Here is a 27,927-nt window from a genome sequence, read left to right as displayed (position 1 = left end):
TACTTAAATGCGTACTTCAGAAAATAAACTACTGAATTTTGAAAACAAAAGTTATGTACGAAGCTTCAAAATTGAATAAAATTCCTTAGACTTAAGTGAAAACTTGAAAATTAGAAACTTTTTTATATAAAACTTAAAAGATATCTTGAAAACTATTTTTATTATAAATACCGTTTAGTTTCAAATATCAGCGCTTTTTCATAGCAACTTTATTAGCACTGCTTTCAAAACTGGTTTGTTAGTAAGTAAGAAAAAAATATTTTATAAAAAAATTCAAAAAATATGTTCTAGATACTTAGACGACATCCTCACTGTGTTATCCAATGAGAAAAAGGCAAATTAATTAAAAAGTTTAAATAAAGATCTTATGTATGTAATTGGGTCCAATACATCAAACCAACTTTCCTTTCCGGCCATTAATTTATAATTAGAAGAGAACAGGTTTACTAACTCAATTTACAAAAAACCATCAAGTTGTAACCTATGGATGTAGGTAACTTAAATAAAAAAACTAAATTTATACTAAATGATGATGTAAAATAATACTTAGGACTACTCTATATAAAACTAGGCATGACAGTAAATGAACATGTTGTAATAAAGAACAATTGCAAGCACTAAAAAAATTATAAAGATCATCAAATAAAGAAAATACTTTAAATGTGGTCAAAACAAAATTTGTACAAAAACTAAATCTAAAAGTATTATAAGTAGTAAAAATTAACTGCTTGAAACTAAATTGGTAAAAATATTTATGGGAAGATAACATTGTTAAATAAAAGCTTTACAAAAAACAATCAAATAATATGAATGCCTCTTCTGAATGACATGTTTACTGCAGCAGGCTGTAGCTGGAATGCCCGACCATTCTCTGTGGCTGGTTTATATAGCAATGTTCTTAACTTTATTCAACATTCAACTTTTTTCTTTTTTTGGGGAAATCAAAGATTTTTTTCTTTTTTATGTTTGGAAAGTTTTTGCTTTCTATTTTTACAGTTTTAGACTTGGACAAGTATTAAAAAAAATATTCTAATTAGAATGAAATTTGTTTTTGTTAATATCATTATTGTTAAAATCGTTACTTTTTTTTTATAAAAAGCATAAATATTACAGTACTTATCTTTACATTTTCAATTATAAAAGTTCAGTTATTTTCAAATCACTTCTATAAAACTCTTAAACATTTTTTACAATAATTTATTTAACTATACAAATGTAAAATTATTTTTTCTGTTCAAGTTAAATTATTAAAAAAAAAAGCTTTTTAGCGTAAAATACTTATAAAAAAAAATTCGTAAAAATATTTCAGCGTATTACATTCTACTTTCTTTAAATAAGTTGTAACCTATAATTCAAGTTTCTCACACGTTTGTTATTAGTGTTGTTTATTTTCTTTTATAAGTTAATATAAAGTTATATATATTCTTTAGTTTTTATGTTACTAAACAAGATTCATAGTACATTATTAAACACAGTGTACAAAACAACAGTTATTATCACTTGATAACAGCTTAAGAGTCAATTGAAAGAATTTTCAAGTTGTCTACTTTCTATTATCTGAGTTAGTGATAATGATAGTCATATTTAAGTCTTGGAATTTTTTTACATTAAATTTAAGCTAGAGTTTAAAAAAAAATATTTTTTATACCCATTTCTGTTAACATTGAATATCAAGAAAAAAATGACCAATAAGCTATCAATGAATTTTTAGCCACAGTTAACAAATTCGGAAACTCTTTTGAAGTATAATGTGCTGTAAATCAAGTAAATTCTAATGATAGAGAAAAGTTTTTAACTTTATAAATCTAATTTGACAAATTGAACTTTCTTTGAAATATTATTAATAAAATTTTAAGTCAATTTGTTTACGCCTTTGTATAACACATTTCTTTTGAAAGTTTGTCAATATTTTACATTCCTAATGTTATTTAAAATAAATAGTATTTTCAGTTTACTTCTTTTGAATAAGATATTTTTATTGCTATTAAATTTACAAACAAACAGCCTTTATAATTTCCGTGATTACATTTATACATGCTTTTACAAACTTTTGAAGCCTTGCTTATTGTTTAGATACAGAAACTGCAATACTAAGTGATGACAGAGCAAAAATTTACGACTAAAACTCCAAACCAACAAGTTTTATTTCTGTTCTAATTTGTTTATTCGTAGTAAATTAATCACTTAAGATTTTTTATCTTGTTTATTTTTTTATATGCTTTTATAGTTTTAAAAATACTTTAATCTAACTCTTATTTGCATATTTGAGCTTAAACAAATTAGTTTAGTTTTACTGTTGTTTCTTTGTTTTTTTGGTTAATATGTCAAAAAACACTTTGATTAAACGAATATTATTCTTATATTTAAAAAGTTATATTTTGAAATAAAAAGCAAAAAGCTTATTAATTTTAAGAGTTTTTGCAATTCATATTTTTCATTACAATGCATTATTTTTTCTGTTTTATCTATATAATAAATCTGGAGCTAAAACGTTTTTTTTCTACTCTATTTATAACTTTTGTTTTTTTAACAAGTATTTTAGAAGTTTAAAGATTTAAGGTGTTAACGTATTTAATTAGTTAAAAGTATTTAACTAAATCCAAAGTATTTAGCTTGTTTAAGGGAAATCGAAAAACGCTAAAGTGGTTATTACTTGTAAGTGTTATGTTTTTTAAACTGCTGTTATAAAATTTATAAATGCATAAACTATTTGTAGTTAATATATTTTAAAATATAGTACATTTTAAATTAATATTTATCAGTGTTTAGTTTTTAATTTTCAAAATTAATTGTTTTTTACGTTTTATAAACTATTGTGGTGTCATAGAAAGTGAACACTGAACAGCTTCTAAACTTATTAACAAATAAAAAATATAAAACTTTTTTTTTCAATGAATTGTGTTTATTTTAAATTACGCTAAGTTTAAATTAAAAAAAAACACGAGTGGTTTTTTTTTAATTTTTGAAAATAATTTAAAGTACATCTTGCTTTAAGTATACTTAAATAAGATTCACTTAGAAAATATATGTAATCACGTGCAATATTATAAGTAAAAAAGAACTTCAACTCATTTAAACATTTTTTTTTAATTTCAAAAAGTACAATTTAAGAAAACAAAAGAAAAAATAATACATATGAAACTACTTTTTTTTTAGTCTATTGCTTTCCAAAAGATTAAAAAAACTTCCAGAACATAATAAGAATACCATTGATAACTTCAGTTTTTAAGTATTATTAGAAAAGTATTATGAGGAAAAAATATTGGAATTTTTAGTCTAATAAATATCCAATAGTGCAATTTAACAATAAGTTAGTTTCGACTTCTGTGAGTAAGCAATAGTTTTCAAATAAGAATACGGCACATTTTTTGATATCTATACAGTATAAAGAGACTAAATTTAATTAGAACTAAAACTCTATTTTTTAACAAAAGAACTTTTTTTTTGTTAATAGAACCTTTTTTTAAACTTCGTTTTATTAAAAAAAAATTTCTAAAAAGAAACAAAACTCAAAAAAGTATCGATGCTAAACAATCAAAACTGCGGTTAAAAAAACAATTTAAAAGGGCTCGATAAGTTAGTTTGTTTTACAGGTTAATAAATTTATAAAGAAACTTAAATGACTTTGTTTCCAATAACTAAAAACTGTTATTTAACAGTTGGCAAATAACTTAAAATGCTTATTTTATTTAATTGCCCTTTTTTATACTCTTTTACTTATTTCAGCTTTAAAAAACTATACGAAAATGTCTGAAATCATTAAAAAACAATTTTAATGCCTTAAAATGTTTTATAATTTGACAACAAATATATCTGTCGAACAGAGCATCAACACATATGAATAACATAAAGTAATACGAAAAACTGCAGTTCATAAAGGAAAAACTAAAATATATGACTACCTACATGGGTAGGTCTCAAAATTTCTCGAGCATTCAAAATCACACGTGGGGACTAAATTGCACGGGCACAAAATTTCACGACGATAAAATTGTTAATTTCAGAGGGTTAATTTTACACGAAGACATTTTTGCACGGGTTGAATTTTTTGTTTAATTTATGTTTTCATTATTTTTTAATTACTTATTAATTTTTATTTTTATTATTTTTTATTACTATATTGTTACTACTAACTCTTACCCTCGGTAACTTTTTTTTTTTAGTTTTTTTTTTTTTTTTGTTTTTTCTATAACTGTTACCCCTAACCCTTACCCTCGGTCGGTAACTTTTTTTTGCTCCTAGTTTTTTTATTAATTAAAACTTTTTTTTTATACTCTCGTGCAAAAATGACCCTCCGTGCAAAACTGTCACTCGTGCGAAATTGACCCTTGTTGCAAATTTGTCTTCGTGCAATTTTGACCCGTTCCCATCTACGTAATTACAGACTTTGTCCGAACTCAGGCAATAAAAATAGTTATAAAGTTATAAAACATTGTATACGAAGTTTGCTTTGTAGTTTTGAATTGATGATAGTTTAATAGCAGACATCTAAAGAACATTAAAACTAATGTAAGTAGTTGTGGACATTTTAAATTGGTTTTTTACTAACTTTTTGTTTTATGATTTTAGTGTCTTTCTTATTTGTTTGCTCACATTGTAGTAAGCAAAGCATTTTATGTCAGTTGATTTACAATGTTGTTTTCTCTTAAGCTGTAAATAGTTTCTATCAGAAAACTTAGAATAGCAAACAGAGAAAATTACAAGATTTGTTTATGTTTAATTTTTATTGTAAATTGTGCAAACATTAACTTAATTCCACTTTTTAAACTAATTATATATTGCTTGTTATAAAAAAGTAGCTTTTTTTGTAATAAGTTGTAACTAGACTTTAAGGAACTTTTACGGAATAAAATTTTAAACTTTAATACCTAAGTTTTATTATTAAACACATCTTTGACAAACTTTATAGAAACTTAACCCGGTAGATCACTGATTTTAAGTACTAAATGCAATTACACTTGTTTTATGAAATATTTCGTTTAGACCCTTGAATACCGATAAATTAAAATGCAAGTCAGCTTTTCAAAGTCCCTAGTAAATGTATATTATGAATTTATTTTTGCGTTTAGCGATTGTATTACTAATTTAATAATAAAATCTTTAACACTAAAGCAAAGTAAAAAAGTCTTTAATTCAACAGAGTGTAACTATTTGAGCTTTTTTATTGATTAAAAAAACTTGTTTAGTCGAGCAGTTTAAGAAATAAAACTGTCCAGATTCAAAACGTATTTTAAAACCTGCTAAGCAACAGCAAAAAATGAAGTAACATCCAAATAGAAATACTTCAACTATTGGTTAAAGATTAACTTAATTTTTTTGTAAAAAAAGTGTTTTAATATCAGGGTTTTCCGAACTAAGTTTCATAATCACCCCTTGTCAGAAGTTTGAAAATTAGCCGCCCTCCCCTTTAGTAAGTAATTACCAATTATTTTCTCGCCTAGCTCTCATCTGTTATTCCCTGATAGCCACTGTTGTTACCCTTTATTTATAAAATGGTAACATTAATTTCATTAACTAAACTGTTGTACTAGGTAAAAAGTTAAACTAGCTTAAAAATAATAGTGCTAAGCCTATAAGTTTTTTCTATATTTTAGTTTTACAAAATAATCTTTTTACAGTTTAAATATTTCAGGCTTAAACACTGAATGGCTTGTTAAAAATAAAAACTTCTACGACTACCCAAAATTTAAAAAAATTCCTATTTCTTGTTATTAACCTCCAGTTTACTTGCTAAAATCGCCAGAAAAAGGAATGGTATCGCTCACCTTAGAAAAATCTGGTTTATATTGATATAATAATTCTCATATTATCAAGCTCCAGCCTGCGACAACATTAATTCCATGAAAGAGTAAATAAATAAAATTTAAATGTATTTTTATAATTTAACAACAGCTATTTATTAAATAAAAATAATTTTATTTTATAAAGGTAATAGTGGGGTAGTTTAACTTAATAATACTTAGCCGCAAAAGACTAAAAAATAAGACAAGAGTTATAAAAGGCAGCCCTGCATTAGTTGTTCATTAACTTTTGTAGCTATTAATTTTTTCGTCAACAGAAAACAATCAGAAATTCTAAACAAGATAGGTTGACTTTTCATTAAGTTTTATTTTTTTGACACTTTTCTAATTGTAGTCAAACTAACCTTTGCTTTATTTTATTGTCTTGTGTTTTATTTGTTAATTTTCAGACATCATACCCTTTGTTTAAAAAAAAAAATTGTTTTTAGTAAAAACACAGTTAATAAAAGTTTCTAAAAATATCAACAAATGTAGTTCTATAATTTTTCTTTGTCAAGTTTTTTATATAATTCGTTAGTTTATTGACAAAAAATTAAGCGAATTAGAAAAAGATGACTTTGTAGACAGTAGCTGTTAGTTGCAACCAAAATACAAGTGCAAATAAAATAGCAGGCTTTAAAATCAATAAACCATAATTTTTTATATAAAAGTGTAAAAAAATTGTTGGAATAATTTAACGTTATATTAGAGTGACATAACGACGATCAAGTATAAAAAATAGTTAATAAAAATAACTTCAGGGTAAATTAGATATTTTCATTTGCAGGTAAAATATAATGGGTGATAATTACAAAAACCATCATGAAAAACTGACATTATTAATACAAAAACAAAGTAGGCACAAGTTAAAAGGAAGTGATTATGAATGAAAATGTTTTTACACTCTTCTGACCCATCTCATTTTGATACCGGCGTCAGTTCTGATTCTTATGGAAGCCGCTTCGGCATATTTCACCTGAAATAATATTTTTAAGTTATATCACGACTAAATACAAAAATTCTAATTTTATTATAAAACTTTTTTAATCTATTTGTTGAATTCATTGTGCAAGTTAAAGTTAAAAGTAAAATATAATCATGCTAAAACTATAAAAAGTTAATTAGCTATAATTCAACTCGCTTATTTATACTTTTTAGTTAAAGTATTAATAGAACTACTGAAATTTTAATTACAGTATTAATTATGATATATTCTACTTAAACTTTTATATTTTCAACCAAAACATAAATTAAACGAAGAAAAATGTCATTTGAAAAACTTAACTTAAATTCAAAAGTTATGTACTCGCAAACAAACAAGTTTGTTCAACAGTCAAATATCAAAATTTCACTCACGGTGTCTTTGACGCTCATCATCAAGTTTTCGGCATTGTGGACCAGAAGGTCGGTGGCCTGCTGCGCCGCGTCCAAATCGTCCTTGGTCATCGAGGCACTTTCGCCCAACGATGCCGCCTTCACGGTTGAAAGAATTCTCAGCTGAGTGCTGATCGTCGGTATCCTTTCCAGCGTCTGAATGAGTTTTCATGATTAAATTTCACTCTGGTCGTTTTTGATGAGAAATTAGAAAAATTTAGTTGTTTTAAAAACTTTGGTTTTTTTTTGCTTCAACTATATTATATATATTTTGCTACTATATATAAGTTCTACCACCAATAATGAGTTCTACCTTGAGCATGTCGTTTCTGATTCTCTTATCAGTGCACTTGTTAGCCACCTGCTTGGCCAGCTTGGTCACCTCATTGGATGCTTTGGCGATGTCCTTGGCGCACTGGATCAAGTCGCTCTTCTTCGCATCCGGGTTGTTGACCAGGTTGCTCATCTTGGCCATCATCAGCGCCATCTTCTTCGCTGCTGCTATTATGTCGTTTCCCTGGTGAGAAGGAAGTGTGTAAGTTATTCAAAACTCTATTGAAAAAACAATTTGTTTTAGTAGGGAACAAAACGTTTTGTTTTTACTTAGTTTGTACTACATGAGTATTTCAATTACTTACTAAACACTCCTGAAAATACAATTAACAACAAGTGGTAATAGTTAACGTTGCTTTTAAAGTTTTTTATTCTTACTAATCGTAATGAACATTTTATCCATCAGAAAATCACATAGAATCCTTTTTTTTTCTTAAAAAAGTATTACCGCTCTGATATTTTTTCAAGTGCTTTTCAATCCTGGCGATAAAGAAATACACTTTTTCAAATATCAGCTTCAAAACAATAGTTCAAACAAACTTGGCTCTCCCACTGCCTGGCTGTCTCGTGAAGATCCTTGGCAGCCTCCATCATCTTGTGATCCCTCATCTTCTCATCTTCGAGATCGGGGATTTCCGGGAACTCTTCCTCTTCTTCCTGCTGAGGCAGGGGCGGAACGTCGGGAGCTTGCGAGTCTTCGGGAAGCGGAGGAACGGCCGGAAGTTCTTCCACTGGTGGTGCCTGCGAGCAGTATGAAAGTTTAACTTTTATTTCATGGTTCATCATCAAGTAGTTAATTAGCATATTTACCCTTAGATAGTTTCATTATAACTTTTTAATAAAACTAAAATATATTTAAACGAATATCCAATTGTGAAAGCGTATAATATCTGCCCACCTTATTTTATCTTCTACATAACATTTATATATTTATTTTTAGACAACAAACAAAAATTTTCAATAAACAAACGGGAGGTGCTGGAGGTGGGAAATCAGCAAGATCGTTCATCATTTGCTGAGATATTTTCTGGCCTTCAACCGTCGTTCTTATATCGCTAACCGCACTCAGTAAGTCTGTTACTTTGTCTGCAAAAAGACATGCTACTTATAAAAACAGGTTTTTGTTATTTAACAACAACAACTCAAAACATTTGTACCATTTTTAATATTTTGATTTAACAGTTTTTCAAGAAAAAAGACTCTAAAGATAAACCTGAAAAATTATTTTCAGTTAAACATGTTTTTTCAATACAAACCTTCAACATCCTGCTTTTTGTCAGGGTCGTTGCCTCTCGATTGGGCGTACCCCCTGGTGGCGTTGACGAGCTTGGGTATGGTTCCGTGCAGCCTGATCACTCCGGCCTTCAGCTCGCTTACATACGTGGCATCTTCCACGTTGTCTATCTCGTGCTTGCCCGCTTGCACCACTCTCTCCGCTCTCTTCGCTATGTTGCCTGTGAGAAAATTGATACTCAGTAGCGTTTTTGGTGGTAGCATATGTAACGTAGAGCAAGCACAAAGACAAACTGATTAAAAGTTTGGCCAAGGAGATGTAATGCTATATAAGAAATATATTCCTTTTTTACTTTTTGATATACGTATAACTTAATTAATATTTACCAACTTGTGGTATTGAGAGTCTTATAACAACATATTAAAACAAAAAAACTAAATAACAACGAATTATATTAATTCCAATAACTTAGTTTATTAGCTAGTGAATAAATTCAAAATGTTTATAAAAAGCTTATATATAATGAAATAAAAAAACACTGTTTCTCAAATATATACAATGAAAAATGACAAATCAACACGAACCTGCAGTATTAAGAGCTTCAATCACGTTCTTATCCTCCATGGCTTCGACGCACTTCTTCTTTTCCTTTATGATTCCCTGTTCGGACGATTTGAGGAAATCTGCCACGTCAATCGTGTCATCAACTTGCTGCGTCAACTTCTCCATATTGTCGCTCCATTCGTCTGTTAGATTACAAATTATTTTTAAAAAACACAGTTGTGTTCATTTTGGTATCTAACTATTGCTTGTAAGCAGTTTCAATGAACTTATCGCAAAAAGTTTTTACTTTCAATTAGATTTTGAACGAGTTTAAATAGGTAAAGCTGTGTGAATAAAGGAGTTTTTTTATTTCAAAGTAAACCCATGATGGTTTCTAAATTTTTGACGATTAAGCGAATTTTCATGATTTAATCAAAATGAAAGTTACGATTGATCAATAAACGTAAAAAAAATATTGCAATTAAAGCAAAAATGTTAGTTATAGTTTTTTTAGTTTAACAACTTAAAAGATTAAAACATCACAAAGTAGTTTAAGTAAAACCTTGCAAGCTTTTAAAGTGATCTTTAGCAAGCTGATTGTCCGGCTGTAGAAGCACAATTCTGCCTGCTGTAATTACCTGTAAAGATATACCTTGTTTTCAAAATATTGAATAAGTATTATTTATATTTGAAAATTTTCTTCTTTATTGAAAAAAAAGTTTGATAAGAAAATTAATGAAATAATTAAGCTGTTCACTTTCATTTTTCAGTAAGAATTATTTATAAATGCTGTTTTTTATCAAATGAAATCTGACTATCAAATATATTTACATGCAACTTATAATAAATATCAAAAATAAGAACCTTTATCTCGTTCATATAACTCATCTTAACAAAAGTCCTTAAGCTTAAAAAAGAGTTCAGTAAAATAAAAATTCATCTAAGTATAAGCTTAAACAGAGAGTTTGTTTAAAAATACAAGCTAGCTTGTTAAGTTTAAAAATAAAAAGTTTAGTAGATTTATTTTTAGGTTAAAAAACGTAAGTTCAAACAAATATACCTGAGGGGTCAATGCATTGATGTTTTTAGTGATGGCATCAACTTGCTTCAATTTATCTTCAGCACCGTAGCTGCTCTGAGCAATCGCCTGTTTTCCTAAGTTGGCAAGTTTCTTCGCTTTCGTTTCAAATGCCTCCGCTCTTTGCTCGTACTTCTCGTTTCTAAAAAAATAATTTGTTATTATAATGAAACAAAAATTATAAATTCAAAAATTTTAAAAAAAGTATTCAAGTTAAACATATTTAAAATATGATTGTGCAAATAAAGCTATAGTTCTGTGTTGAATTGATTTTGGAAATATATTCAATAAAAACAAACTAGCAAATTAATTTGAGTGGCTAGGTTTGTTCAAAACATATGAAACTAATTACAAAAAAAAGTCTTATGTGTTGATAAATAGAAAAATTCAACTTTTAAAAGATTTTCCAACTAATATTACACCTTAGCTTGCAAAAAAAAAATTATTTGTAAGCAAACACAAAACCGGTTGGGAGTGTCAATTGGAGCCACGGCTGCTGCATTCAGTTGCTTCAACGCCAATGTTGAATCTGCAAACTCGTCTGCAACTATTCCCGCCATTCCCTTCTTTATGAGCCCTTCTAATTGGTCCATATCGTTCCACGCTTCCTTGCCCGTATCTCTCGCCTGTCATTTGATAGTTTTAAAATTTGTTTGCTATGTTGATGGGGTTAAAATGATAATAATATTTGTAAGTAATAAATTTATTGGAATTTTAATACTTTCTGTGTGTAATATAAATACTATGTTATTTATGAGTTGCAAAGGTTTACTTTGTGATAATAAATGAAATTTTCAACGCCATTTTATCTGCAAAAGTGTAAACAAAAATAGTTTCAGTTTTTCCAAATACTTTCTTTCATATATCAAGTCTCAGCAAAGTACTGAACAAACTCGTACGTTTTCAGTTTCCGCCAGGCCCTGCTTGAACATTTCGTCCAGCTCGTTGCACAGCTTCTCCGCCCTCTCGCTCCTGCTCATGATCTTCTTCTTCACCTGATCGTCGTCCACCTTCCCCGCTATCTGCCTCGCCTCATTGATGATCTTCCTCGTGCACTGCTGACCCTCTCCCCCGTCGTCCACTGCCGGGTTCTCCATCCACTTTTTCGCCTGGAAGTGTTATTCTTGTTTAACACACTACTTTAAATACACAATCTTTTTTAATACTTTTAGGTCCTAAGTTAGTGGCGTATTTGATAGAATATTTTTTTGCAAGAAAATCCCTAATCGATAAACCTTAAATTTAATCCTTGATTCAGTAAACAAAAATAAATATACAGTAAATCATTTAATTTTTATGTCTTTTGGAACGAATATAGTAAAAAACTTAACAGAATTGGTGTATTTAATACTCACTCTTTAACAACAAACAGTAGGTAAGCTTTTTTGTTAAGTTTGTTTATTAATTAAGTAGGGATAACTTTTGCAAGGAAAACCCTAACTTTAATTATTAAACCTCTAATTTTAACGCCTTCTATTTATACTAACTCCAAGTCTAAAGCTTTAGTATTTAATTCTAGCTTTGAAGTAACTACCTTAGTCACCTGAAATATTGTAACCTTGACTTTATTATTTATTTTTGAAAATTAACCATCAATCCTTAAAATGATCAAACCTCTAACTTTATTACACTGTAAATTAAGTTCTTTTCTTTAAAGCTTTAACCTTGATCTTGTATCTACGACCCAGTATCTATAACTACTAACCTTTATTTTTAAATCTTAAAATTAAAAAGTTACTTGACTATGCGCAAAAGTAACGCAGTTTATTTCTCAATTACTGACCGAACAAAATATTTTAAACATATTATTGACTAAATTGATCAATTAAAATGTCTTAATTTATATTAAACAAATACAATTTTTAACGATTAAGTTAAACAAAACACAATTTTTATTTTGTAAACTTTACTTAAACACAAATCCTACTTTTAAATAAAATACTACAGTTGGTATTTAAACAATTAGCGACCAACTAACTTTATATATTTCAAAAAACAAATTTTACTATTGCAATATGTAAAATTTGACTAAATTGTTTGTTTTTCAGTTTAAAAAAAACTAAAAAAATAAAAAAATAAATATAAGTATTTAAACAGTGTTTATTATTTAAAAAAAGAATTACAGTTTTAAAGATTTAAAAACTGATTATTTTGAAGTTTTTTTTCGTTGGAATAAAACACTTAAAATTACTAAAATGATTACAAAATTAACGATTAAGTTAATTCCATTTTTAAGCATATAAAGTTAAAATCCAGAAATTAAAACAACATTGTTGTATAACTGTTATAATGATAGAGTTTTAAATTAAATTAGGAGTCTTTAATACTTTTAAAACTGTAATTATTCAAATAGTTTGCAGATAATTCAAAACTACTTTTACTGATTTATATCAGATTTAGCTTAGTTTAGCATACCGATTCATTTTTTTATTTAGAATCGTTATTTCTATAGTATCATTTTATGCGAAAAGTACTAACATGTAGTTTATCTATTTTAATCGTTATCAAGTTAAAACTTTTTTAAGTGCTTATCAACATGATAAAATTTTCAAAAAATAGGTTAGAGTAAAAAAGACAACACAAAAGCTTATAATTTTTTTCTGTAATATTTTTTTAAACGGACGCAATGTTGTTGTATAGTGAAAGCAAGGAGAACAAAATAACTAATTTTTTTTAATGCCAATTACAAGTTTCCTTCTAAACACACTCATATATTAAATTGTAAGTAGACAGTTGTGTGTCACTTACCATTTCTGAAAATAGTAAATATTTTTCATTCTAATAAAGTCTGACTAACTTTGACGAGTTTCGCTTTCAAAGTCTCAGGAGACTTGTTCCTGCTCAATATGGTGTTCACCTTGCCATTTACCAGGTTCAACTTTTCTCCGATCTTCTTCGCCAGGTTCCTCGCCTCCTGAGTGTGACCCTGGCCACTGTGGTAATATCAAGTTTAAAAAATTATACATAAATAGTCAACATAATAACAAGACTTTATAGCAGATCTTCAGAACTATATATATATGAGATAATTTGAGTATATTGTAATACTTTGAGAAGTACTTGTAAGATCTTTTATAATCGCTCACGTTTGTGTTTGAGCACTTTAAAACTATCCACCCAGAGACTTTTGTAGCCTACTATATGTATATTTAAAGTTAATACCTCGAATATACAGTGGTAAACTATTTTTTTTTTCTAAATATGTTTGGAAAACTAACAAGTTGTATGAACAAAAACTTTAAAGAAAGTTTGACACAAAAATGTTTGTGCTTATAAATATTTCTTATGAACGCATTAAATGCATGTATGCAAACAAGTTGTAAGATAAGTAAAATTTTGAAGACGATTAGGAAAGCATTTTAGAAGATTCATATGTAGATCTTTGCAACTAAAACAGTATATTTTATTTTGCTCTGTAGGTTTTTTGAAGTTTTAATCCATATTGAGTAAGTTAAGAGATCTAATAAAAAAATTCCATATAACTTAGAGAAAAGTATTAGAATTACAAGAGTGTTGACAATTTAAAAAAATGCAAACTGAAGTTAGTTTAAAGAGATAAAAATACAACATCAGAACTAAAAAAAAATAAAATATTTGACAAAAATGTTTATAAAATTACTTATTTTATATAACAGTTTACCTATCATAGAAGCCACCCACGTTTTTTCTAGATTTAATTTCACAGTAATTACTCATGATAGTTGTTTTTCAATATTTTGTAGACATATTTGTAGTTAATTATTTTTGAATAATAATTTTATTTTCAATACTAAGTTTCTTTGAGAGAATTTGATAAACTATAAGTTTTTTTGATTTTCTTTATTAACAGAACTATTTTTTTAAATAAACGTTCACTATTTTTTATAAATAATTGTTCATTAAAAAGTTTCTTACTTAAAAAGTAGTTCAAAGCGTTGAATTCAATATTACAAACTAAGTTTACGTGATAAGTATTGATCAAACTAGGTTTAAATATTTTATTAATAACTTAATAAAAATAACTGTTATAGTATGATATTTTATAAAACACATACAAATAAACTAAAATCTTTAAACTTTCATAACTATAACACTTTTTAAACTGATAAAAATAACTTTTATCATTCAATGTCATACAAACAACCAACTTTTCCCGATATTGGTTCATTTGCTTCATCATGTCGTCAATTTCGTCGCACAAGTCTAGCAACTGCGCCCTCTCCTTGCTCGTGATCTGCTCCTTGGGAAGAGTCTTCGCCAGGTGCCTGGTCTTCTCAGTGATGATTCCTATCGCTTCCGATCCCGTCCCCACGCCCGGCTTCGCGTCAGGATCCGCCAACCATTCCTGAATTGTAAAAATAATTGAAATAGTTTTTATAATTTTAGAAAGTTATCAGACATGCACTAAAACCATAACTTTTAAAAGTCATTTATCAAGCTCATAAGCTTTAATATATTAGAATAATGCATTTCTCCTTTAACTTTTATTAATAGTTTTTAACTCTAACCACAGTTTCACAATTAAAAAACAATAAAAACATATTTCAAAAATTTGTTTGTACATATTGATGGAACTTATGATTTGGTTTCATATAGAGTACTTTAATTGATAGTTATTTGTAAAATAGATAAATTAAATTAAAATTATAAGCTTTCTTATAATAACTTTGTCAGTTTTTAATACGTATTGTTTTAGATCGTTGATAAAAATAAAAAAGGCTAACATTTACCAAAAACTACATTACCTTCAAAACAAGGTAAAACCAAAATCAAAATTATAAAACTTCGTATTTCTAACACTTTTTTGTTAAAACAGTGAACATAACAGACCTTAGCGTCGTTGAGCTTATCCTTGATGACGTTGTAATTTTCAGCGCACTGCACCATCTGGTCAATTTCCTTGTCCACCTTGGCCGCCAACTTGTCCAAATCACTTGCGATTTCAGAGGCGAGTTTCAGTGCTTCAGGTGAGTTTCCTTTGCCTCTGTGAAAAAACTACACTTACAATTGTGAGAAAAAAATACAAAAAATAATAACCTTGAAGAGTTTATGATATTTTTAAAACATAAAGTCCTTTAAATTCTATATCTTTGGTAATTAAAATAATAATATTTGTTGATCTTGTGTATTTTTTAAAGAGCTGTATCTCAATTACATAGTTTTCTGATCTTTTATTTGTATTTATTGCTTTTAACGAGCAATTAAATGAGTTAAGACTACTTAAAACGGCAAAGATTAAAAACTTTTGCACATGCGTTATAGAAAGACATTGCATACTAGTTTTTAACATTTAAAAAATATATAAGTATATAAGTTTGATATTCAAATGCATGTGAAATGTTTTGTTTGTATATATTTAGTTTGTTTGTTTGAATTAAGTTTCTCTATACAGTTTTACGATTGTTTATTGTTTATTGATTAAAATTGTTTTTTCAGTTGTTTGTAATAATATATTTAAAATCGAAGTTTGTTATTTTATAATCGTTAAATTTTTTGTTAATATAAAACGTTTCAATAATTTTTTATTTAATCTATCAATTAAATCTTTTTACAGCTACCGATAGCAAAATAAATAAAATAATGATCAAAGCTAAATTAGGAATTGGAATTAATGTGTGCAATCTAATTGTAATTATTTTAAAATCAGACTACAGTTAAATATTCCCCCTTCAGTATTTTACAAGATGAATATTCACTAACGTGATTTGCCAGAACGTAACAAAATTAAAAATAAACCATATTATGGTTTGTTTTGTTCATTTGCTTTATACTTCTATCAAAATTTATTTCATAAGTCTTTATAAAGGCGCATTATTTAAGTTAACTTTCTTGGAAAACCACAATTGATAAACAAACATATTTATAAATAAGTTACAAAGGTACACGTTGGTCAATTCTCAATGCGTTTATGCTACTAAATCAAAACAAATATAAATACGTTTCGTTTTTGGTTTGCACGGAATAATTACATTAATAACTAAGAACTAAAGTTTTTTTTCTATTTATACATGTTTTTATTTCTTATTGTAAGCTGAAGTCCAACTTTTTATAGGCCTAAGCAATGTTTGACCTGACAAGTTAAAAAAGCACAGTACATGCTTTCTATAAGTAATAAAACTTCTTAAAAATATAAAATATTTCGTTAAAACTTTTTGTGACAAATAAAACTTGTGTTTATTTTGTGCTGTTATTTCTTCAATAGTATTTTTTTTGTGCTATTCAAAATAGAACGTCTTGAAACTAAGAACTAGATTAGAAAACCATTTAAAACTAAATATTATGAATATTATGAATTAACTAAAAAACTACATAAATATTCAACAATTCCTTACTCTTTTCTCAGTTGTGCGAGCCTGTCAATTTTGTTCTGAATGCTTCTCGCGGCATCTGCTAATTCCTGGTTACCTGTTTGTGTGGCAATTTCGTTTGCCACGTCCAATGCCTGCTGCAACTTCAGCTTGTCATCTGAATCTGTTTCAATTCAAAAGAAAATAATAATGAGCAATTGTTTAAAACTTTAACAATATATGATTTGATATTTTTGAACGTTCCATAAGTTATTTTTAAGTATTTTCTGTGAAGTATTTACAAGTTTATCAAAAAAGATTTTTTTTTCTTCTTTTTTAATAAGTTGATGCGAGTTTTTTTTTTTTTTCTTTTTGTACTGTGTTGTTAAAAAAAGTCTATATGAAATTTGATTTAATAGGTTAACTAAAGAATAAAATTTATAAATTGACTGGGTTTTTGAATCAAAGACACAAATTAGTTAAAACTTGGTAAAATAAATACGTTTTTAAAGTTATATAACTGATATCTTTAAATTTTATCAACAAACTATTAAAATTTTTGCTTACTTAAAATAAAATAGCTAGCAAGAGCGCAACTAAAATTAATAAAATTAGTTCAAGTGATACATTTGAAATTCCGGATAGACAGAGTTGTTAAAATATTTTAGTACAATTACATTATTACGTCACTATTAAACTTTAAAATTATTGCTCAGGTTCAAATTTCTCAACTCATTTAAAATTCGTTGATAATTGTAAAACAGTACTTAGTGTATCTATCAGTTAGATCAAAACTCTTTTGTATTGGACCAGAAGGAATTAATTTGACTGTAAAAAGGTTTGTTAATGTTATATATCAGAAAATCAAACATCAAGTGTTGTGTAAAAACTGTAGATATAAAAACCTGGATATTTTAAAGCTTCATATTTACACTTATGTACTAGAGTTATGTTTTTTCTTAGTTGGTTACTGAACAAATGTGCTGGAAATTTATACAAATTATATATCATCAAATATTAAAGTAACCTAATGTTTTTGCTTATAGAACAAATAGTTGGATAATTACTAGTTTGATAATATAACTATTAGTATGCTATTTATAATATAATTTTAGGTTTTTGGGATACTTTTAAAAACTAGTTTGTAGGTGTCAAGAAGTTAAATTTTTTTTAAATTAAATTAGTTGGTTGTATTTTACAATCAATATTACTGACATGTTCAAATATTAGGCACAAAAGAACATATATGTAAAGTTTTATGGTTTTGAATAAAATTTAATTGTGTATGAAAATTAAAAAGTTGTAAGTAAATATTGATTATCTAAGTATAGAAGTAACTTCTTTTTTTTTTCTTTCATTTACATTAAATATCAACTTTTGAGTAAGATTTTTAAAACTTAGTATTCAAAAGTAAATGTTTAGTTCTAAAAATAAACTTTTTTGATATAATACAAAAGTTTAGGTTAAAACACTACAATAATATTTTTTTTCAGAAAGCCTGGATCATTTTGTAGATACAATTTAATAATAAAACTTTACAGTTTACATAGTCAAATTTTGTTAATCAGCTTTTAATTTTCCTTACCTATTAAAGTACCTATCACAAACAATTTTTTTTCAACCAAATTGTTATTACTTTTAAATTACTCAAATGTGACAATTGATAAGATATAAATTTCACTTTAAGACAAGTTTCAAACTCATGCAAAATTTCAAGGATACTCTTAATGTAGTTAGTACTTTTAAGTACTTTATTTATTTCATGTAGAATAAAAATTAATTAATTAATTTAGCATCCACCTTTAAAAACTTTTTTTGAAACGCTTCGTAACAGTTTGTTATAAAAAAAATTGACTATAAATAAAATATTTAGCTGTCGGTGACATTAAAAGTTCTTATATTTAAATTAAATTTTTTTATATACTTTTGAACACTATTTTGTTTACCAATATTCATATTTATTAGCAACAACAGAAAAAAATTTACAACAAAAAAATTACAAGGGCTTTTTATTTTTGGTGAGAGCATACAAAAGCACTGGGCATAATAACATTTCTTAAATAAGCTAACGTTAAAAACTCAGTTGACTAGACATTATAATGTATAGTTATACCACAAAATTCTTAATTACTATTTAAATTTTATAGAGAATTTTTTTTCAAAAGTAAATCATGTCAAGACCTTAATATTACGTTAGGAAGATTTAAATAATTCTAGTACTAACTAATCAGATTTTTCATAACTCGAGTTTTTGTTGATTTAGAATTTGTAAAAGAATTTTTGATTTACTATTGTTTCAATAAATTAACTTATTTAAGTTTTCATGCATTTTAAACTGATAATCTTAGTGCAAGAAGATGTTAAGTTTTCTTGAATTAAGGAAGCTTCATCAACAAAATTTTGGGTTAAATTGCAAGTATACTGAGCATATTAAATCAAAGCTACCTGAATCAGCGTTGGGGTCATTGAGCCACTGCTTGCCACTTTCAACAAAATCTTTCAAATCATCTTTGGTGTTTTGCAGCTTGGTGATGTCGATAGGGTCAGTTTGAAAGTTGATGTCAGCCGACTTCATTTGCAGGTATCTTTGTGATTAGTAAATAGTTTGATGATTTTTTTTAAGAAATCTTATTGGTTCATGTTAAATAATAGTTTTGAATAATTATTTCAAAAAAATGGCAACCTTATTGGATTGAATGATTTAAAAAAAAAACTTGTACATTGGAAGAAAAAAATAATGTTTTTGATTTTAAAAGCAACATAAATGATTTGTTTTTTTAACCGTAATCTGAATTTTAGATAGACATTACCCAAATAACAACATTATAAACACCAGCGCAAACTCAAATAGTTTCAATACAATTATTTTTGAAACCAACTTGATAATTTCAGTGATGACTTCTGCGATGTTTTTCACGTAAAACATTCTGTTCTCGCCTGCTGCTTCGTTCGCTTTAGTGTCAGGCTGGTTCACAGTGGCAACGACCAGTTTTATACCTGAAAATATTGAAGTTAGTTTGTTGTTTGATAGAAACCTCTTGTTGCATTTACATTCAAATACAATATAAGTTTACATATTACAATTCTTGCAATCTAATAATATTTAAATTATGTATTAAATATTGTACTCAACCTGCATTTAAAAATCGTATAAATTCAATCATTGGCCTTAAAAACTGAGTATATCTTATCAAAATATCTTTATAGTAAAACTTAATAAAAATAAAAACTTTAAAAAATATTTTCTTAGCATAGATATAAAGTTGAATTGAGGTGCTTATGTCAATGATTTTATCTAGGTTTTTAATAATTCATGAGATATAAAAGTTTAAAGTAAGACAGGATATATACAGTATCATAGTTAAATTCCATGTCAGTAAACCTAAACTTCGTGAAGTTTAATGTATTTTATTGTAAGTACTTTTAACGAAATTTGTACTTTTTCTAGAAATGATAAAACATAATCAAAATTTTGGACAAAGTTAAAAGAAAAATTTGAATTTTGACAAAATACTAATTTCCTCATTTTTATTTATAACTGAAGCTACCAAACATATATAAAAATAATACTTTAGTCAAATTGAAACGGAAACGTTTTTAAAATATACAATTTACATGCTTATTACCTTTAAATCTAATTAGTAGTTAAATAGTTAGCAAAAGTTCACATTAGTAGAGATACAGCTAAGACTGTTTTTATTTCAGAAAAAAAATAAGTAAATAAAAAGAATAAGTATGATTAATGTATGATTTACTTGAAACTTACTAATTGAAACATATAAATGTAGTTTTTATAAATTATACTTTTTTTATTGCTTATATTATACCGTATAGCCAGCCTGAGATAACACGTTAAATCTTAAAATTATATAAAGTCGAATTATTTTGGAAATTAAAAAGTACTATTTCACTAGAACAAACTCTAATCAACTTAGCATTTATCTTAATGGGAGAAATATTTTGTACGGTAAATATAAACATTATATGAGAAAATCGTGAGTTGATTGAAACTACGCAATATTTGTATTTAGTAGTAATAATGCTTAATATTTCTCCAAGCACGTGTTTCAGTTTTTAATATTTCTTTAAAGTTTTTACGCCATGCAATTAATAACAAAACATTAACATTAAAATTAGGTATATAGTAAAAACTTAGTAAAAAAAGGAGTAATTAGTGAAAAAAAAATATTTATGCCAAACTAAGCTTAGAATATCGGCTAGGAATGTTAATATAAGTGACTAACTGAAGATAATGTGATGAGATTATTTTTTATCTTTGTATTTAATGTGTAATTTGCATGAATGTTTGCCAAAGTAGCAGTAAATTTTAACAAAGTGTTTTCTGAGACAATATTTATACAGTGTAAACAGAAAATGTTCATATCTGCAAATAGTTGAAAAAGTTCAACAACTTTTTCTGATTTTATCTGCTAATGTAATTTGTATTTTAAAATTACTATGAAATAATCGTGATTTATGTCAAGCTAACTGCTCTATATTCGACGTGAATGTTAATTTAAGTTCCATAAACACATTAACGTTTCAATAATGCGTTTTATTCTAAACATTAAGCTAGACTTATTTTATTTATATTTTAATATGCTATCTCTTATAACATTTTGCATTATTTTCAGTATTGTGGTTGCCATATGTAAATAATAAAAAACTTAATTTTCTAAACAAATATTTTATATACATTTGTCAAGTTAAACAATATTTAAGGCATACTAAAGCATCAATAAAAATAAAACAAGTTATTAAGTAACAGCCAACATAACAAACATATTTCGTTTACCAGCATTAAATGAATTATAAGTTGTCTTGTGGTGTAAATTTAATGTTAAAACTTTTATATTCTTTTCAATAAAAGCAAAGTATTTGATGTAAAAACTGGTAGTAAAACAGATGTTTTTTGAAAAACAAAAGTTGCTCGACCTTCTTTTCACAGACAACCAACAAACAACCAAACATGGTTAACAACTTGTGCAGTACATTTTATTACTTTTTTATAACAAAAACAAAAAAAAAAGACATACTCGATATGAAGTTGGGAAGCTGTTCACGCAGACTGGTGATGCACTCCTTCAATTTGTCAGCGTGAATCTGATTGGTCAGATCGGATGCTCGATTGTTCACCTGGTTCGACATGTTCGTCACTCCTGTAAAGTTTTTTAATTATATTGTTATGTTGTAAATGCAATGTAAGGAAAATATTTTTTTTTCATTGCTTTAAAATTCGGGTGGTTATTATTTCTATATAAATTATCAGAAAAAATAGAAACTGGTTTGACTTCCCTTAAGTAATAGGAAATAACCTCTATATTAATAAAGTGTAAGTTATTAAAGAAAAAATCTTATTCTTTTAATAATAAAAAAAATTTTAAGCTAAGCCATTATGTGTTTGTATTAAGTAATTACAAAATGCATAAATATTAGTATTATAATTTCATCAATGCTTTACATTAAACAAATTATTCAAATACTTGTTATTTAAAAGTAAAACAGTTTTTAAGTGCAGTTAAAAAAATAATTAAACAAATACTTATTTTGTTCGTTTACAAACTATCTTGGAAAATTTTTAGAAAAATACTATCAGAAAACTAAAAAAAATATCAAATTATGACCTCATGGCCCCCTTTAGCCCCTTTGCTACTTATGGTTCCCTTAATTTCTGTCATATCCCCCAAGGGGGCCACTTGGCCTATTTAGGGAAACTCTTGTTTAGAGCAATATATACTTACGTTTTATTTTCAATTAACAAATAATAAAACGAATCATAAAGAAAATAAACAAAAACAAAAGTTCAACACTAACCTGGAGTGATACTTTTCACATAAGTTACAAGATCTTCCATGCCTTGCACTACCTTGGATACATCCAAGTAGTCACGAACGTTCTTGCATATTTTTATTATTCTTCGCACCTGGGTTAATGAATGCTGGTTATTTATCAACTAGCTAACTTTTAGCACCAGAACACAATAGAACCCTTTGACTTCAAAAATTTCAAGTAGTTAAAACTTGAAAAATTTTCGTTACAAATAAAAACTGTTTATGAGAATATAAAATTGATTTATCTACAATATACACATATTATAACTCTATTTTATGACTTAACTTTTGAAACAAATTACTTTTGCTTGATTTTTTACTTAAAACTCTGTGTAGTTCATTAGTTTTATCTAAATTTATCTATAGATGAAAAATGTAGAAATAAGAGCAATAAAACTTGAGTAAATTATTAATTAAATTAGCTTAAAACTTTTCCATTTAATTTTAGGAATATTATACTATCAAAAAATTATCACTAATTATTAGTTTGAACTAAAAATGAATTTTTCTTTATGTTCAAAATTGAGTCTAAACATATATAAACACTTGGTGTATTTAAAGTTAAAAAAAGTATAAATACAATTAATTTATTTTTAATAAATACTATAGAATGAAAATGCCATAAATCAGAATTACTTAGAAAATAATAAATAACTACTTGAACTATCACAGTTGCAGAATAAACAATTGATGTTTTTATACAAAGCTAAAAATTTTTAACAAACTACTGAAAGTTTAAAAATGTATATAATCAAGAAAAAAATTTAAACAAGACCTCATACTTTTAAGCAAAACACAGTGGTACACAGTTAATAACACTTTGTTGTTTACAACTGATCAATTTAAATTCAACAGCTTGACAAATTTAATTTTCTATTTTTAAAACTGTATATCATAAAATGAAATAAACCCATTGGAATTGTGAGTTGTAAACAAAAGTAAACTAAAATTAAACCAAAATTCCTTATGGATTAATGTATAATATCAAATCGTCTATTACTAAAAAAAGATAAAAAAATTTAAATCAAAAGTTTATACTAAAAGATAAAAGCTACAAAATAGCTTATTAAACGAAACTAAAAACTTAAAGCCTTTTGCCAATGAACGCACTTACTTTTAAAGACTTTCTTAAATTTTAAAAAACAAGTGCATCCATTAATGAAAAAATAAATCAATTTTAATATATAATTAATCAAACAAAAAAAGGAAAAGTTTGGAAAAATAGTGCATTCAATTGAAATGAAAAATTTTAATTTAGTTTTTATTTACACTTACAATCAAAACACACCTCGGCATCGTCGAATATGATGAGGATGTCGGAGGTTCCCTGCAAAATTCCCCTCGCTCCCTGGATCAGCTTCTCCCTGCCCACCTTGGAGTATGAGTCTGAAGTAAACAGGTCTGTCGAGTCGACCAGCTGCGTGGAAGCTCTCACCAGCCTGTTGGGTGATAAAGGTGAATGAAGTTTTATAATGATAGTGATGAAAACTAAACATTTTTAGTAGTTGGTGTGGTTTTTACAAAGTGAATGTGTTTTTAAAGTACGGATTGAAACCTACAAATATTAGTTAGTAATTAAGACAAGTGGAAAAATGTAGTTTGAGTTTAGTAGCTGGTATGTTTTTTTAAGAGTATTGAAAATGTACTTATTTTACTAAAGCAAAGATAATTTAACACTATTTCAAAAGTGTTAAAATTGTAGAGCTTTGTTTTTAATAGGGTTAAATTTAGTTTTGAATTTTACTTCAAATAATTTTAAAAGCAAGTTTAATTATCCATAAACCTAAGTAAATATTGTTGTGTTAATTACCACGATCACTATATTATTTTGTTTTGATTTAGTCAACTGTATTTTAAATAAAAATATATATTTTAAATGTTTTTTACAAAATTCAATTTTTACTTTTAGGACAGCACTGTTATGATACAAACTGGTTTATATTATTATTCAAATGCTGACAAAATTTAATTTATACAATTGAGTTTTGTTTGCATAAATTCAAGGAAATAAAAAACAATTTTATTAAAAGGCTAACCATACATTTATTGAAATATAGTGTGACTAAAAAGGAATACAGATTTTTATGAAACAAACTTTTCTAATGTTGGTGGAGTGTCAAGTTTCAAAATTACATCTTTTGTTGTCTCGATTTGTTGGTTTCCAACCTTTAACAAGCATCTTTTTAAATTTTTAGTTAACATTAATTTTATTTCATTTTTATAAAAATCAAAAACATTCAGTTTTGTCTGAAGTAATTAAAAACTAATATGTTACACGATAGTTTATGCATGTAATAATTATCTGTAGTTGTAAAAACTATCATTAAATATCTGTTTTTTTATATATAAATAAGTTTGAAAATAAATAGGTTGGTGAAAAATATCTCTAAAACAAACTTATAACTTTATTTTAGCACATTTCTTTGATGCAAATAATAAATAAAATATACTATTTAGTTTTTAACTTAAACTACTGTTCTAATTTTTATCTACAGTTGCAAGGTTGTTAACAATAAAATACATATAAGGAAAGTATATAAAGGAGATTTTTATCACAAAAAAAAAACAAATTTGTTGCAACAAAGTAAAATTTACACATTTCAAATTTTAATCATTGCACTAAACATAAACTTACAGAAGCAAAATATACTGTTAAGTAAAGTCAAGTCAAATAATTATTTTCACTAATATGTACAAACTAACAGTTGCAAGGTTGTTTACAGCAGCGTTGACAGCGTTGATCTGTTTGGCGATGTTGGGCATGGCAGCACCATCTTCTCCCTTCTCGTGCAACACAACAAGCTCTGACACCTTTTACATTTGTTGTTAGTTTTATTATTACTTTATTTAGTTTTGTAATGGATGAAGTACAATATTAAAGTATAACATATAATTATATATAAACACACAAATATGTATAGAAAAATTATATTTAATTATATTTTATTTAAAATTTAAAACTTAAATAGATGGACACAACAAAACAAAACTTGTTGCCTCAAAAAAAAAACTATTTTATTGTTTCTTTCAGTATTTATTTCTTATATGTTTTGACAATGCTCACAAGTATTAGAGCTGTAGTTTGTAGTCAAATTTTAATATTATAAAAAAATAAGCTATTTAACTAATGGTACTAGATACATTAAACATAAACACTTTTAACTTTATAGTATTTTAGACTATAATAAAATAATATGTAAACTTTTAAAAGTTTTGAATCATTTAGCAATTAAAATTTCCTTAAAAGTAGAAAATTATTTGCATAAAGTAACATAACTAACATAATTTTTTTTAAATTTTGTCACTATAAAACGTTTTAAATGTTAAAGTACTTGACTCATTTAAAATCACTAAAAGTTTGTCACTCTATAAAGCACAAAAGTTACAATTAACCAGACTGAGTTTGTAATTAATTTTAGAAACTTAAATAGTATCAGTTTTACACTGAAAAAAAAACATTGTTAGTCGAGCTTACATACCTAAAATTATAATTTTGGTAACAAAAGAATTTAATATTGAATTTCTTTTTGAGTTTAGGACAAAATTTTTAAAGTTTTGAAAATCAGATTAATAAAAAAATATTATACAATCTAGATTTTGTCGAAAACAAGACATTATCAAATATAATATCATAAAGTAAAAACACTTTAAAATTAAAATTAAAAGTATTTAGTTTACATTTCATAACATTTTATTTTTTAAAGTTGATTTTCTTAATACTTTATTAGTAAAAGTTAATAACAGTCACATTTTTTATTAGTCAAACACCTACAACTTCAAAATTTAATCTCTTTTTTTGGTAAATAAAACACAAAAAAACATCCTTTTTAAAATACTGTTATTAAATTTTTATTATTTTATATTCTTAATTTTTTTTGTATATTCAAGTCATAAAAAAACTGTAAGTAACAGTAGTCAGCTAAACATATCTAAAAATTTTAAATCACTCAAATAATTTTTTGATAAAATGATATAGAAAACTTAACAAATAACAAGATTGTTTAATTATTATATTCAAAAGTTTTTTTTTTCCAACCTGCTGAGCTACAGGGTCAAGAATGGACTCGATTGTCTTTGTGTGGAAAGATGAAGGCATTTTTACCTTATAAAATCTGTTTGAACATTAACTATAAAATTTGCTATTTTTACAATAATTTTTAAAACTTTTAAAATGCCTTAAAAGTTAAAAAATCAAATTAAGTGATTCTAAAATGTTAATAAAGTAGTAAAGTTTGATAATTAGTCAAAGTATTTCACAAAAAATACTAAAAATATTTAAACAACTGTTACATGTTTAAACAGTAAAAAGAGGTTTAAATATAAAAATAGTATATGTTTAAATAAACTTTTAAAATAAATCAAAGTACTTCCTTGGAATTATCTAGATTATAATTGCTGCTTGTTAGCTAACTTTCTATCATAAACTTATCTGAATAAACAAAAGAAACAATCTGAAAAACAAACAAATCGTTTACCCTTCTTTTCAGAGGACAGTTCTGGTTAAAATCAAGAGCTTTTTTTTGCCATAGTTTCTTAAAATAGTTTATGAAAATTGCGTACATACTTTTGAAGACCTCAAAAAAGTTACTTCTAGTTTTTAAATCAATCCATTTATATGGCCAAAAAAATCAAAGTTGTTCAAATTCACAAACTTAGCAATAGCATTTATGGCTTAACTTAAATTTAGAAAAAGAATTTATAAGTTTTCAATAGCAACGATATAAATTATAATAACTTAAGCAAATTTAAAATATTATCTAAGAACAGTTTTTTGATGTAACATTTATTGTATAATTCAATATAAAGTTAAAAAATGGTTTTAAAAGGGCTCAAATTAATCATATAGAAATTTTCAAGAGTATATGTGCAGTAAGTTTGCCAAAAATAAAGTTCTTAGCTTAATAATAACTGCACTATAACTGTCCAGTGACAGAAATCAGGGTTGCCTTTCTTTGAGTAAAAAAAATATCCTGTACTGAGTCATTCTGAGTTTTTTTTAAGCCTAAAAAAACTAACTTATCAAAATAAATAAAACCAAGTTCTTCAACTGTATGACTGGATAACCGAAAGGTTTTTTCGTACACCAGGTCCTTGGACCATTTTTTTGGGCGCTTTTATTTTGTTCAACAAATAATGTATAGGTTGTACAAAAAAGTTAGTTTTAAAATAGTAAATTTGTGTAACTAAATCAACTAAACTAATCCAAAATCTAAAAAACTGCCATGACATTTAAAAACTCTTAGAACTATCCTGTGTTTTTTATAAAAAATAAAACTACCCTGAGTCAACCCAAGTTAAATAAAAAATTCTTAGTATCTAGTGTGTGGCAAACCTGAAAAATGTACAAATTGATAACTTGTAGAAGCTTTGATTTAATTTCATAATGTTAACTGGCTATGTTCTGTTTAATATTTATTTTTATTTTAAGTATGTCTAACTTGTTTAATGAAAAATTTCTTTCTTTGATAACTGTGAGTTATTTTATTTA

General features: G+C 26.2%; 1 protein-coding gene across 1 annotated transcript; it reads right to left on the bottom strand.

The window, feature by feature from the left end:
• Positions 1–6,310: 6,310 nt before the first annotated feature.
• On the bottom strand, positions 6,311–26,560 carry LOC145839607 (vinculin-like). Its single transcript, XM_082947231.1, has 23 exons — positions 26,476–26,560; positions 25,143–25,250; positions 24,535–24,605; positions 23,728–23,878; positions 22,423–22,531; positions 21,645–21,767; positions 19,488–19,605; positions 19,054–19,193; positions 16,654–16,792; positions 15,152–15,305; positions 14,470–14,666; positions 13,140–13,275; positions 11,242–11,451; positions 10,808–10,968; positions 10,325–10,484; positions 9,827–9,902; positions 9,306–9,467; positions 8,744–8,941; positions 8,458–8,573; positions 8,028–8,228; positions 7,468–7,671; positions 7,137–7,310; positions 6,311–6,756 (listed from the first exon to the last, which is right to left on the bottom strand). The coding sequence occupies exons 1-23, from the start codon at positions 26,533–26,535 to the stop codon at positions 6,679–6,681; spliced, it is 3,246 nt and encodes a 1,081-aa protein (XP_082803357.1). The 5' UTR covers positions 26,536–26,560; the 3' UTR covers positions 6,311–6,678.
• Between the last annotated feature and the right edge of the window lie 1,367 nt (positions 26,561–27,927).

This window comes from Thalia democratica, chromosome 6, assembly GCF_965202585.1.
Source record: "Thalia democratica chromosome 6, ktThaDemo2.hap1.1, whole genome shotgun sequence".
In the NCBI taxonomy this organism is placed as follows: Eukaryota; Metazoa; Chordata; class Thaliacea; order Salpida; family Salpidae; genus Thalia; species Thalia democratica.
Note: the sequence above shows the minus strand (reverse complement) of the source record. Positions and strands in the feature narration are given on the sequence as shown.